The following is a 14,895-nucleotide window of genomic DNA, read 5'->3' on the forward strand; positions in this document are numbered from 1 at the left end:
AATCTCACAGCTTTTGTTGCTACTGCAAAAAGAAGCTTTTAATTTGCATAAAGAACATAAAAACACAATGTGTGAACACTGCCTAAGAGCCGATGAACCAAAAAAAAATTGGGTGACTAACCCAAAGTTCCCTGTTATCTACCTTAATCCTTCCCACATCCAATAATTATAAAAAAGGAAATGCATGGACAAGAAAGTTTCAAAAAATTTATTGCAACCATAAAAGCAAAATGCATTAATACACCATTAACCTCGTTAGAACTGACGAGGTAACAAAACAATCCCAAAAGGAAAAACAAAAAAATAATATGAGCAGAAGTTTAAAATCACACCTGTGGGAGCACAGCACTGCATCATCAACTGAATTACAGAAGCAATGAAATTTAAATGGGTCAAATGGACGCACAAACTAAGACTCCCTGTTTCATTGACACTGGATTCTAAGCAGGTTTTCTTCCGGTGGTTACTCAGTTTTAATCAGCACAGTCTATGACCACCAAACAGGACACCTTGAAATCTCACGGTCCAGAAACAAGGTCCCTGGTTAATTAACAGTACTGGATTACTAATCTACTTGAAAGTATAATGTGAGTTTTTAGAAGGAATACATTCCCAATATTTTGGTTTATCTTGGCATCGCTACATATTGTCAGGACATCTGTTTTCACCTCACTCATTAAGAAAAAGGTTCTAGAATGAATCAAGCAATCCAGATAATAGTTCACTTGAAATGCTCTTGGAATATTTTTGGGGGAAGTGGCATGGCTGACAGAGGCCTAAACTGAGGACTAGCAATGAGTTCATGTTAGGAGTAAAGGAAAAGCTGATGTGCTGTCATTCTCAAACACCCTTTATCTAAAGCCTTCCAAATAACGTCTGTACTACTAAACGTGACTTCTTTAAAAGAAGTTTATGATGTTCCAAAGTAACAGTCCTAATAATAATTCAGTTTGAATCAGCTGTGCAGTGCTCCCATAATGTAAAATCAACTCTATAGAAACAAGTAAAGCCAGCATCTTTAGCAGTTGTGCACGATAAACATATCAACCTTTTCTCATTCAACAATTACACGGCAGAAGAGCTGCTAATAGCGCTGTAGGAAAGGCAGAATCTAGCTTTACAAAGTTATGTCTTTATATTGCATTTAAGTTTCATTTTTCTTCTTTTAAAATCTAGCAGCAGACATATGTCTCAGAAGCAACATGCTCCTGAACATTAATCATTATAGGTAAATTCTTAGGCTACATTTTAAAGACTGGTCAGACATCAACCAACCAGAAAAAAACTGAACAATAAATATTATTCATAAAAACTTATTTTAAAAAATTACAGAAAAGCAGCTAATGGATTGTGAGTAACATACAAGTCAGTTTTTGCATCATATTCACTTTTGGCTCAAAGATCTACAAATCACGTTCTCATGAGTGGTTTGTAAGACAATATTGAGAAATGTGTGAAAACCCAGTTCTGGTGACTGGCCCCTAAATGTATGTTAATGCTCCTGACTACATAAATGTCTTCCAGTTACCCTTTCTTCATCTTGTAAACATTTGTATAGAATATTAATACTAATGCAACCTGGCTCAAGAATTAAAAGTGGATGTGTGCACTGGACTGACTGCCTCATTTTGCCATGGTGGGAAAAAAAACAGAAAAAAAAGCTGGATGCGTTATTGCTTGCACTGGTATTGATTTCCAGACTAGGGCAAGCTTTCTTCAGTTAAGCATATTATTCACTTTTGTCAAGCTGGACGGCCCATTTAAACTGGAATAATCAAGTGTAAATTTAGTGAATTCACAGCTTTGGTAAATGCAAGCCAGATCTGATCAGCAGTTACCTCTTACAGGGGTGCCAATTTCCTCTATAGCTGGAAGTTGCAGGTTTGTACCAGACCACACTTCTATAGAGCACTGTTACTATGCAGTGGGTGCACACTGCCTCTGAATGTCGAGAACAAGCAAAACAGAGTGCTGTACTGAAAATCTAACTTATACTCCAGATTTTGTGGGTGAGGGGCATTATTTAATAGCGTTACTGCTCCTTTTATACATTTGAAAGATGACAGAATTGTACAGTGAATTGTGAAAAGAGAATATGCTTTACAAGGGTGTGGACCGGAGTAGTGACATTTCACCCCACCACCACAGACAGGGTCACTGTTTCCTATGATCACAGTGTCAGTCCCATTCGCTTTTATAGTGTAGTGCTGCAAACCACACAGACAACAGGGTAACATTTCAGGAGAGGGAAAAAATACACATGTCCTACAAACCCTTGAGGAGAATGACACCATTTTATTCCTAAAGGGTTATTTATGAAAAATTAGAGAAAAAAAAATCTTGTATATGTTTTATGTGCAGGCCGCTGATGTGGTGCTCGACTCCTGCCCCGTTTCCATGGCTGCTCATGCACAGCTCCCTCTATGTCCCCCATCTCCGTGGCTGCTCATGCACAGCTCCCTCTATGTCCCCCATCTCCGTGGCTGCTCATGCACAGCTCCCTCTATGTCCCCCATCTCCATGGCTGCTCATGCACAGCTCCCTCTATGTGCCCTGTCTCCGTGGCCGCTCATGCATAGCTCCCTCTATGTGCCCTGTCTCCGTGGCCGCTCATGCACAGCTCCCTCTATGTCCCCCATTTCCATGGCTGCTCATGCACAGCTCCCTCTATGTCACCTGTCTCCGTGGCTGCTCACGCACAGCTCCCTCTATGTGCACCATCTCCGTGGCTGCTCATGCACAGCTCCCTCTATGTCCCCCGTCTCCGTGGCTGCTCATGCACAGCTCCCTCTATGTGCACCATCTCCGTGGCTGCTCATGCACAGCTCCCTCTATGTCCCCCGTCTCCGTGGCTGCTCATGCACAGCTCCCTCTATGTGCACCATCTCCGTGGCCGCTAATGCACAGCTCCCTCTATGTCCCCGTCTCCGCTCATGAACAACTGCCTCTATGTCCCCATCTCCATGGCCACTCATGCACAGCTCCCTCTATGTGCCCAGTCTCCGTGGCAATCATGCACAGCTTCCTCTATGTGCACCATCTCTGTGGCCATTCATGCACAGCTCCCTCTATGTCCCCGTCTCCATGGCCACTCATGCACAGCTCCCCCTGTGCCCGGTCTCCGTGGCCAATCATGCACAGCTCCCGCTATGTGCCCTGTCTCCGTGGCTGTTCATGCACAGCTTCCTCTATGTTCTCAGTCTCTGTGGCCGCCCATGCACAGCTCCCTCTATGTGCCCGGTCTCCGTGGCCGATCATGTACAGCTCCCTCTATGTGCACCATCTCCGTGGCCGGTCATGCACAGCTCCCTCTATGTGCACCATCTCCCTTGCCGCTCATGCACAGCTCCTGCTAAGTGCCTCATCTCCATGGATGTTCATGCACAGCTCCATCTATGTGCACCATCTCTGTGGCTGCCCATGCACAGCTCCCTCTATGTGCCCGGTCTCCGTGGCCAATCAAGTACAGCTCCCTCTATGTGCACCATCTCCGTGGCCGCTCATGCACAGCTCCTGCTATGTGCCCTGTCTCCGTGGCTGTTCATGCACAGCTTCCTCTATGTTCCCAGTCTCTGTGGCCACTCATGCACAGCTCCCTTGGTGTCTCCATGGCCACTCATGCACAGCTCCCTCTATGTTCCCAATTTCCATGGCCACTCATGCCCAGCTCCCTTTATAGGGAATAAACAGCTGAAAACGCTTGTTCAGCAGTTTTCTTAACTGCAACAGACAAGCACATTTTTCCACCAATAGTAGGTATAGGATAAGACAAGACGGGGTCAATTAACTCTCAAACGAATACTTACAAAACAGTGTGCCAGTTCAATATCGCAAAACAGTGACTTTGAATGGGTGAATGGTAGTGATAGACACTCCCTGAAAGAGGTAGTCCTGAGCAGACAAGTGTCAGCTTTGCTGGGAGTATGCAGGTTCTTATGCAGCGACATGTCAGAGAAAGACGGTTATCTCTCGTGCCATTGGTGCGATAACAGCTCTAACATGTCACTTGATAGGCAAACGCAACTTTCCTACTCAGATATTGGACACCGTTGAATTTAAAGCTTTAATGTTATAAGCTTACGCTTGTTGCCTTGTATCAAGAGTACATCCTTCCGTTAATAATGAGCACAAAGAGGCTTGTACCACCAGTGGAGAATGGGACCAACTCGATTTTCAGCATTTATTGGAAATATATCAGTTTGGCAATTGCCGATACTGGTCCACTTCACCCCTTAAAAGGTTACCATTCTGTTCGCCGTTCTCAGCAGAGAAAGAACTTATATGGAGTCACCTTTCCCTTTGAGGCACAGGAAATGGCCTCCCCTCATTCAGATTCCCCCCTTACGCTCACCTAATTCATACTTTTTCCAACAGGCTGGTAGATATTTTGCAGGGTTTTGTTTATTTTCAATGCCAGGATACGCCATCACTTTATAATTGTGGGCTCATAACTTTTAGGACCACTAAACAGCAGCACTCGCTATAGGACGGGTATGTAAAGAACGGCTGCTCGACTAAGTGAATGGTGGCCAGACCTATGTTCGCTTCATTCTTAGTTCCAGTGGGGACCCCCAGAAGACCCTCTAATCATAGAATACTAGGAAAAGGGCCCTTAAGTATTGGTAAAATGTATCAAATCAACTACTTTTTTAAAAAGGGAAACCATCAGTGATTTTGTTTAACAGAGCTCCACGTCAATAGCCTAACTGATGGCGTCCTAGATCCATGGCTTTCTTGAACCCTGCAAAACTGACTAGGAAGGGAGAAGGGGGCGGGGTATTAAGAAAAACATATCTGTAAAAAAAAAAAAAAGGAAAAAAATGTGCAGGACACAAGTAGAACAGTGTTTGTTGTCTGTGCATATGAGCCATAGACACAACAAGACATTTTAAACCAAGGCTACTTGCAAAGTATTCTTGTTTCCATATATTTTACATGCATTAGGGCAATAACACTGGTTGCACATGAGTGCACACCCTTTAAGGCTGAATGTGTGAGGAGAGACCCATATAAGTCATGGTAAAAAAGCGTACCAAAGGGTTCCAAAATAGCTTTAATCATACACTAATTATCTAAATGAAAAATAAAATTATATTTTGGATAGCTTGCATAATAAAATGCTGCCATAATATGCCCATAATCTGTACACTTCGTGAGCACAAAACGAAACGGCAGAGTAGCTGTTGATCAAACTCATTTGAATTTTAGGGCAGGATGGATTTTGTTTCATGAACCATAAAGTCTCTTTTTCAGAGGAAGTAAAACTGAGAAAAGAAATTTAAGGAACAAATTTCCCACTCAAAACTTACATATTTCAACAGCCAATAAGGCAGTGTTTCAAGAACAGATTAACAATTCAAACATTGTTTCCTAGAATAGTAATCTCAATCCTTCAAGTCATTGCTTTTAACCAACAAAAAATAGCTTCCCCAAGAAAAATATGAAGACAAACAACAGTACACTGCTGTGTATTTATAACACACCCTATGCAAGGTGTGTGAACACTTTAAAGATTTATTTTTTCTTTGGTTTTCTGGTTTTTGGCCTTGCTTTGTTGGCCACTCGGTCAAACTTGAGATTAGCCTTGGATCGAGTCTTTAAAAGGCAGGAAGTCCGGGTTTGTACAACCTGCTTGCTCTTCCGTTGCTTTGCTTTGGACCCACGCTTAGGGTGTGTTATAATCTTTTTTAAGTCCGTATGGTTGGAATCATACCTATTCTCTGGATCATCGTCATCATCTTCGTCCTCATCCTCCCCATCGCGAGTAGCAGATTTTGTTCCTGCTTCATCACCTGAAAACAGCAAAGCTCTATGAATATATCAAATGGTGACCATAAAAGACCAAAAAAACAATAAAACTACTGGTAAATCCCTTTTTATTTCATCCAAGCTTTGGAGGCAGACTCTCAAGCTGATCAGCGTTTGGCCCATAGATCTTAAAGGGAACCGGTCACCCAGGCGTTTGTAACTAAAAGAGCCACCTTGGGCTGCACTAATGCTGCATTCTGACAAGGTGGCTCTTTTAGTTCTTGTCCCTGCCACTGCTGAAAGAGTCGCTTATCAAATTTGTCCCTCATACTTTGAAATCGCCACGGGGCAGGTCTTTCCCCCCTAAAACAGACGAACCACAGCCGCCGCTCAGGGCCTCTGCGCGCCGGGCGCCGCCGCCTCTGCCTTCATTAGCGTCGCCGGCGCCTGCGCTGTAAGTTCTTAGGGCAGCGCAACTCCGCATGCCCGAAAAAAAAAAAAACGCAGTTGCACTGCCCTTCGAACTTACAGCACAGGCGCCGGGGACGCTAATGAAGGAAGAGGAGGCGGCGCGCAGAGGCCCTGAGTAACGGCTGCTGTGGTGTGTCTGTGTTAGGTGGGAAAGACCTGCCCTCGTGGCGATTTCAAGGTATGAGGGACAAATTTGATAAAATGATTCTTTCAGCAGTGGCAGGAACAAGAATTAAAAGAGCCACCTTGTCAGAATGCAGCATTAGTGCTGCACAAGGTGGTTCTTTTAGTTACAAACGCCGGGGGGGGGTGATAGGTTCCCTTTTACAGCTCATTAACGCGTAACAAAAATAAGGATCTCTCTGAAATACGACATTGGATTCTCAGATAAGATTTTATTCAGCTTCCTAGGATCGTACAGACAGATTCTCTTTAAGCTAGATTATTTTCACTACTCTATTTTTACAAGCAAGCTGTGGGAGGGTGTGAACACAAAAAATAATCCTTTACATATACACTTAATGTTGGAAATAATATTTTATTTTTAATTTAGGTTTAAAACAAAGAAAAGGATTTTTAATATTATTGAACTTTTTACATTTCTTCCACTCTTGCACAGTCTCTGGTACAATAGGTCAGAGTCACCTTAATCTGGCATAGATAGACATCTGTGGATTTCAGTCCAAGATCAAAAACGCAAAGCACCGACTGGAAGCGGGTTTCCCAACCAGAGTGTGACAGCCTCAGAAATTATATGAATTTGTGACCCTCAGGTCGGGAGACCTGCAGCCAGTCCATGCATTAGCAGTCGGTGCTCAGATTAATTGAAGGAGCAACACTGCACCAATTGGCGTTAACTGCAGTCTAGTCGTTTGCAGGCGGGAAATCTATATACCACAGTCCGCTTCACTACACATGGAGTGGACTTAAGCAAGAGGTTAATAACAAGGTTCTTAGAAAAATAAATAAATAAATTTGCCTACAAGGAAAACAAACTAATAATTCCAATATCAGCCCTTATTTGCCAGCTCTAGAGAAAGCAATACCGGTGTGACGGTGATCGTTCACTAGGATTACGGGTCCAGGCCGTTTATACATTCCAGAAATCCTTATTACACCTCTGTCAATGCTAAATTTGGCTGATTACCAAGCTACAAAGTGTTCCTTAATGTATACCTGAACCTTACAAGCAGGAGAGATAACATTAAGTGTAGTCTGTAGAATACAAACTGATGGTCCCTGACCTTGTGAATGAATAAGCGGATATCATCTGCAAATTATTCACAAGATCAGAATGTTTTGCTGCTCTCCACCATTACCTGAACAGCTTTGCTCTAATTGCAAAGAAAGGGATATCTAATAATGAAGTTTTAACTGGAATAGATCCAATAGGGGAGAATAAGAAAACCAAGCTCTAGTAATGACTATTTTAACATAACCAATAAGAAAAATAAGTGGTTAGTAAAACAAGGAAAGAACCTTTATGAGGCGTAATAAACCATCAGGATTATAAATGCATACCGGAGGACTGAGAGAATCCAACAGCTGACAGGACCTCATTCTCCACAATGGGCATTATCTTTTGCTCATCTTCACTGCCTTCTTCAGAATTGTGACTTAAGTTATGGTGATCGTCTTCAGACAAGTCAGAAGATGAAGTAGACTCTTTCTTCTTCAGTGCTGTGGTCTTTGCCTTACTCTTCTTGGATTTTTTGCTTTTCACTTCTTCGGCAGATGGCGCACTTTCCTCCTCACTCTTAACGGTTTTCTTTTTACCCTTCTTTGCAGCCTCTGTATTTCCTGCTTTTTTCATTTTCTTCTCCAGTTCTGAGTCATAGTTTGATGAATCAGAGTGGTTTGATCTTCGTTTTTTTGCAGTTGAGTTTCTCGTCAACTTCTTAGAAACTTCTGGACCAGAACTTGAACTCTTTCTTTTGCGTTTTCCATCCACCTTAAGGTTATCTTTATCTGTTTTTTTAGATTTTTTGGCTTCACTGCAGCTCTCATGTTCTGAAGAAGAATTACTAATCAGCGCTGCTTTTTTAAGAACATCAGGCATCTCCTCAGAATCAGACGCACTTTCATGGCTCTTGGTATTCGTTTTCTTTCGGTCAGATTTTCTTTTAGAACTTTTACCAGAGTCTGAAGAAGCATGTTTTGTCTTATTCTCCTTTTTAGAGGACTGCTTTCTCTTTTTCTCCTTGTCTGTATCATTACTTTCCTCCTCTGTATTTGAGGAGGCCTTTTTATCAGTTTGGCGTCTTTTGGGTGTGGTTTTCACACGAGGTGACTTTCTTAACTTGGACTCTTCATTCTCAGATGATTGCTCATTACCAGAAACCTTGCTGGGGCTCATTGCTTTGTCAGCATCAGATCCATCTTCAGAAGCCTCTCCTTTTGACTGCATTTTCTCAGAAGGTGACTTGGAAAGAGATACAGGAGTCAATTTCAGAATCAGTTTTTTAGCAGTCGACTTTGGTTCTTTTTTTCCATCTTTCTTACTTGGCGTTTTTAAGCCTGAATCACTCAGCGCATTTTGAGCTTCTAGTGAAGCATCCAGGCTGTCAAATAAATCTTCTGGCACAGAAGAGGGGACAGACACAATGTCCATGTCAAGTGCTTCAGGAGCATTAGACGAAAAGGATGGATCATTTTCCTCTTTCTTCGTCAGTGAACGAGACTTGGCTAATTTCGATGATCTTGTCTTCTCGGCATCATTTTCAGATTCTGCACTAGACTGTTGCTCTTTCTTACTTTTATCTGTACTTCTCTTTTTGGTGTCACTTGTGGGACGCTTTGGCCTTTCATTTGTCTTTTTCAGCTTGTCTCTAGTTTTCTCAGACTTATTTGGTCTATCTTCAATATCAGATGCATCCTCAACTTGAGAATCCTCTTGAGGTTGCTCAATGACCTCTAATGAAGTGTCATCAGGGAGATCATCATTCTGCTTTTGCTTTGTACCTTCCATCATTTCAACATCGCTATCCTGTGTGCCCATATGGGCATCTTCTGTGACCTCTCCTTCATGTAAAGGTGACGCTTTTAGATCACCGTTATCCTCATTTTCTTCGTTACCCTCTTTTTCTTCAACGCTTAAATCTAAAACATCGCTTTGGTCTCCATTTTGAGTCTGATCTGAATTTACATTTTCAACTGCACCACTGTTCTCAGACTTTCTGGACTTTTCATTGCCGACATTTTTGACTCTCTCTTTTTCAGATTTGCTGGCTGGTTCTTTCCGAGGCTCGCTAGTTTTATCACGCTGTTTCTCTTTTGGCTGCCTATTCTCACTAACATCACGGTTTTTCTTTGTTTTGCCAAGATCAGAAGCCATCTCTTTGATCAACCTTTCCTCCAAAGCTTGATGTGCTTTTTTAAGGTCCCCTAAAATGGATTTAAATGCCTTTAACTGTCTAATTCTAGTACTGTGATTAGCATCCGCAGTTTCAGATTCTTGCTTTAGAAAATTCACAAAACTGGAGTTCAAACTGGTTGTCGTCTCAATTAATCTTTTAGTCTTTTTTAACATTTCCTTTGGAACCATTAATGCCTTGAAGGAATAGGTTATTGCACAAGAATGTGGTTTATCCATTTGTTTATCCTGTCCATTACAACTTAGGTTTTTCAGAGTTTGGTCACAAAGCTTACTCTTATCATTGTCTACTTTCATTTTTTTCTTATTCTGCTGCAACAGCTGATCTAAGTTTTCAAAAACGCTGTCGCACGCAGCTACAGAGTCCAACAGAGGTTCTGGTTCGCAAATGTAGCAATGCCATTTGCTCTCTTCATCCATTATAATAGACAATTCTTTCCGACCAAGGTTTCGGAGAATGCATTTTTTGCAGAAGGCATTGTGGCAAAAATCACAGCAGATAAGATTTCCTCCTTCAGCACACCACCTACGAAAGGAAACAAGAAAAAAATATATATATATATTATGCTCTTCTATATAACGGCCATAATATGGCTTTAAAAAAAAAAAAAAAAATAATACACCAATTCATTAATAATAAAATGCCACACCCTAGCCTCCGGCACAACGTAAGTTACCAGAACTGCCTGGTTCAGGAGAATGAGCAAAGATGCTGTGACGGCTGCGGAACTGGAGTCCGTGGAAACGTATCAGTGCCAATAATATTAACTTATTACCACCATTGTATGAATTAAATGAATACAGTAATTTAAAGAACTCTAGATGGATTCGGCAGCCAGGCTAACTCGGTCCCCAGCCCTTCACCATTTGATACAGATATAAAGCATAAGTGGGTGATTTTAATATTGCATTTGGAACACAGAGGTGAACAATCCTACTAGGTGCTCTGTACACTAAAAATGCTGTGCTACTGCAGTTACATCATCCCAATGCCTAAACAGACCAGTAATAAAGGAGATGCATACCAGCTCTAGTAAAAAGTTTATCCAGTTGGGTCTAGAGATACAGTGGGGAAAATTAAAGGATTTTTGGTACTCACTGTAAAATCTTTCTTGGAGCCTTCATTGGGGGCGTAGGCAACCATGGGTGTATGCTGCTGTCGCTAGGAGGCTGACACTATGCAAAAAAATGAATATAGCTCCTCCCAGCAGTATACACCCACTGACAGGCACCAAGTACCGTATATACTTAAGTATAAGCCGACCCGAGTATAAGCCGACCCCCCTAATTTTGCCACAAAAAACTGGGAAAACTTATTGACTCTGGTATAAGCCTAGGGTGGAAATGCAGCATTTACCGGTGAATTTCAAAAATAAAAATAGATCATTATTTCCCCATAGCTGTGCCATATAGTGCTCTGCACCGTTCATTATTTCCCCATAGCTGTGCCATATAGTGCTCTGCACTGTTCATTATTTCCCCCATAGCTGTGCCATATAGTGCTCTGCACCGTTCATTATTGCCCCATAACTGTGCCATATAGTGCTCTGCACCGTTCATATTTCCCCATAGCTGTGCCATATAGTGCTCTGCACCGTTCATATTTTCCCATAGCTCTGCCATATAGTGCTCTGCACCGTTCATATTTCCCCATAGCTGTGCCATATAGTGCTCTGCACCGTTCATATTTCCCCATAGCTGTGCCATATAGTGCTCTGCACCGTTCATATTGCCCCATAGCTGTGCCATATAGTGCTCTGCACCGTTCATATTTTCCCATAGCTCTGCCATATAGTGCTCTGCACTGTTCATATTGCCCCATAGCTGTGCCATATAGTGCTCTGCACCGTTCATATTGCCCCATAGCTGTGCCATATAGTTCTCTGCACCGTTCATATTTCCCCATAGCTGTGCCCCATATAGTGCTCTGCACCGTTCATATTGCCCCATAGCTGTGACCCATATAGTGCTCTGCACCGTTCATATTTCTCCATATCTGTGCCCAATATGCTCTGCACCGTTCATATTGCCCCATAGCTCTACCATATAGTGCTCTGCACCGTTCACCCGCCGACCCTGCCACCCACCGTGACTCGAGTATAAGCCGAGAGGGGCACTTTCAGCCCAAAAATTTGGGCTGAAAATCTCAGCTTATACTCGAGTATATACGGTACCTCAGTTTTAACCCCTTTACCCCCAAGGGTGGTTTGCACGTTAATGACCAGGCCAATTTTTACAATTCTGACCACTGTCCCTTTATGAGGTTATAACTCCGAAACGCTTCAACGGATCCTGGTGATTCTGACATTGTTTTCTCGTGACATATTGTACTTCATGATAGTGGTAAAATTTCTTTGATAGTACCTGCGTTTATTTGTGAAAAAAAACGGAAATTTGGCGAAAATTTTGAAAATTTCGCAATTTTCAAACTTTGAATTTTTATGCAATTAAATCACAGAGATATGTCACACAAAATACTTAATAAGTAACATTTCCCACATGTCTTCCCACATGTCTCCTTTACATCAGCATAATTTTGGAACCAATTTTTTTTTTTGTTAGGGAGTTATAAGGGTTAAAAGTTGACCAGCAATTTCTCATTTTTACAACACCATTTTTTTTTAGGGACCACGTCTCATTTGAAGTCATTTTGAGGGGTCTATATGATAGAAAATGCCCAAGTGTGACACCATTCTAAAAACTGCACCCCTCAAGGTGCTCAAAACCACATTCAAGAAGTTTATTAACCCTTCAGGTGTTTAATAGGAATTTTTGGAATGTTTAAATAAAAATGAACATTTAACTTTTTTACACAAAAAATTTACTTCAGCTCCAATTTGTTTTATTTTACCAAGGGTAACAGGAGAAATTGGACCCAAAAAGTTGTTGTCCAATTTGTCCTGAGTACGCTGATACCCCATATGTGGCAGTAAACCACTGTTTGGGCGCATGGGAGAGCTCGGAAGGGAAGGAGCGCTATTTGACTTTTCAATGCAAAATTGACAGGAATTGAGATGGGACGCCATGTTGCGTTTGGAGAGCCACTGATGTGCCTTAACATTGAAACCCCCCACAAGTGACAACATTTTGGAAAGTAGACCCCCTAAGGAACTTATCTGGATGTGTGGTGAGCACTTTGACCCACCAAGTGCTTCACAGAAGTTTATAATGCAGAACCGTAAAAATAAAAAATCATATTTTTTCACAAAAATTATATTTTTGCCCCCAATTTTTTATTTTTCCAAGGGTAAGAGAAGAAATTGGACCTCAAAAGTTGTTGTCCAATTTCTCCTGAGTACGCTGATACCCCATATGTGGCAGTAAACCACTGTTTGGGCGCATGGGAGAGCTCGGAAGGGAAGGAGCGCAGTTTGACTTTTCAATGCAAAATTGACAGAAATTGAGATGGGACGCCATGTTGCGTTTGGAGAGCCACTGATGTGCCTAAACATTGAAACCCCCCACAAGTGACACCATTTTGGAAAGTAGACCCCCTAAGGAACTTATCTAGAGGTGTGGTGAGCACTTTGACCCACCAAGTGCTTCACAGAAGTTTATAATGCAGAACCGTAAAAATAAAAAATCATATTTTTTCACAAAAATTATATTTTTGCCCCCAATTTTTTATTTTTCCAAGGGTAAGAGAAGAAATTGGACCTCAAAAGTTGTTGTCCAATTTGTCCTGAGTACGCTGATACCCCATATGTGGCAGTAAACCACTGTTTGGGCGCATGGGAGAGCTCGGAAGGGAAGGAGCGCAGTTTGACTTTTCAATGCAAAATTGACAGAAATTGAGATGGGACGCCATGTTGCGTTTGGAGAGCCACTGATGTGCCTAAACATTGAAACCCCCACAAGTGACACCATTTTGGAAAGTAAACCCCCTAAGGAACTTATCTGGATGTGTGGTGAGCACTTTGACCCACCAAGGGCTTCACAGAAGTTTATAATGCAGAGCCATAAAAATAAAACAAAATTTTTTTCCCACAAAAATTATTTTTTAGCCCCCAGTTTTGTATTTTCCCTAGGGTAACAGGAGAAATTGGACCACAAAAGTTGTTGTCCAATTTGTCCTGAGTACGCTGATACCCCATATGTGGGGGGGAACCACCGTTTGGGCGCATGGGAGGGTTCGGAAGGGAAGGAGCGCCATTTGGAATGCAGACTTAGATGGAATGGTCTGCAGGCGTCACATTGCGTTTGCAGAGCCCCTAATGTACCTAAACAGTAGAAACCCCCCACAAGTGACACCATTTTGGAAAGTAGACCCCCTAAGGAACTCATCTTGATGTGTTGTGAGAGCTTTGAACCCCCAAGTATTTCACTACAGTTTATAACGCAGAGCCATGCAAATAAAAAATATTTTTTTTTCCACAAAAATTATATTTTAGCCCCCAGTTTTGTATTTTTCCAAGGTTAGCAGGAGAAATTGGACCCTAAATGTTGTTGTCCAATTTGTCCTGAGTACGCTGATACCCGATATGTGGGGGGGAACCACCGTTTGGGCGCATGGGAGGGCTCGGAAGGGAAGGAGCATCATTTGGAATGCAGACTTAGATGGATTGGTCTGCAGGCGTCACATTGCGTTTGCAGAGCCCCTAATGTACCTAAACAGTAGAAACCCCCCACAAGTGACCCCATATTGGAAACTAGACCCCTCAATGAACTTATCTAGATGTGTTGTGAGAACTTTGAACCCCCAAGTGTTTCACTACAGTTTATAACGCAGAGCCGTGAAAATAAAAAATCTTTTTGTTTTCCCACAAAAATTATTTTTTAGCCCCCAGTTTTGTATTTTCCCAAGGGTAACAGGAGAAATTGGTCCACAAAAGTTGTTGTCCAATTTGTCCTGAGTACGCTGATACCCCATATGTTGGGGTAAACCCCTGTTTGGGCACACAGGAGAGCTCGGAAGGGAAGGAGCACTGTTTTACTTTTTCAACGCAGAATTGGCTGGAATTGAGATCGGACGCCATGTCGTGTTTGGAGAGCCCCTGATGTGCCGAAACAGTGGAAACCCCCCAATTATAACTGAAACCCTAATCTAAACACACCCCTAACCCTAATTCCAACGGTAACCCTAACCACACCTCTAACCCTGACACACCCCTAACCCTAATCCCAACCCTATTCCCAACTGTAAATGTAATCTAAACCCTAACCCTAACTTTAGCCCCAACCCTAACTGTAGCCCCAACCCTAACCCTAACCCTAATCCTAGCCCTAACCCTAACCCTAGCCCTAACCCTAGCCCTAACCCTAGCCCTAACCCTAGCCCTAGCCCTAACCCTAGCCCTAACCCT

The 14,895-nt window shown here is 42.3% G+C and overlaps 1 protein-coding gene across 1 annotated transcript in view; it reads right to left on the bottom strand.

Moving 5' to 3' along the window:
* Positions 1-14,895, bottom strand: part of ATRX (ATRX chromatin remodeler) — a 246,932-nt gene that overhangs the window by 151,164 nt on the left and 80,873 nt on the right. Inside the window, exons 10-11 of the mRNA XM_069747241.1 lie at positions 7,741-10,118; positions 5,714-5,792 (exon numbers count right to left, since the gene is read on the bottom strand). Coding sequence (XP_069603342.1) covers positions 5,714-5,792; positions 7,741-10,118 — 2,457 coding nt within the window. The remainder of the gene's footprint in view (positions 1-5,713; positions 5,793-7,740; positions 10,119-14,895) is intronic.

Source organism: Ranitomeya imitator, chromosome 2, assembly GCF_032444005.1.
Source record: "Ranitomeya imitator isolate aRanImi1 chromosome 2, aRanImi1.pri, whole genome shotgun sequence".
NCBI lineage: Eukaryota > Metazoa > Chordata > Amphibia > Anura > Dendrobatidae > Ranitomeya > Ranitomeya imitator.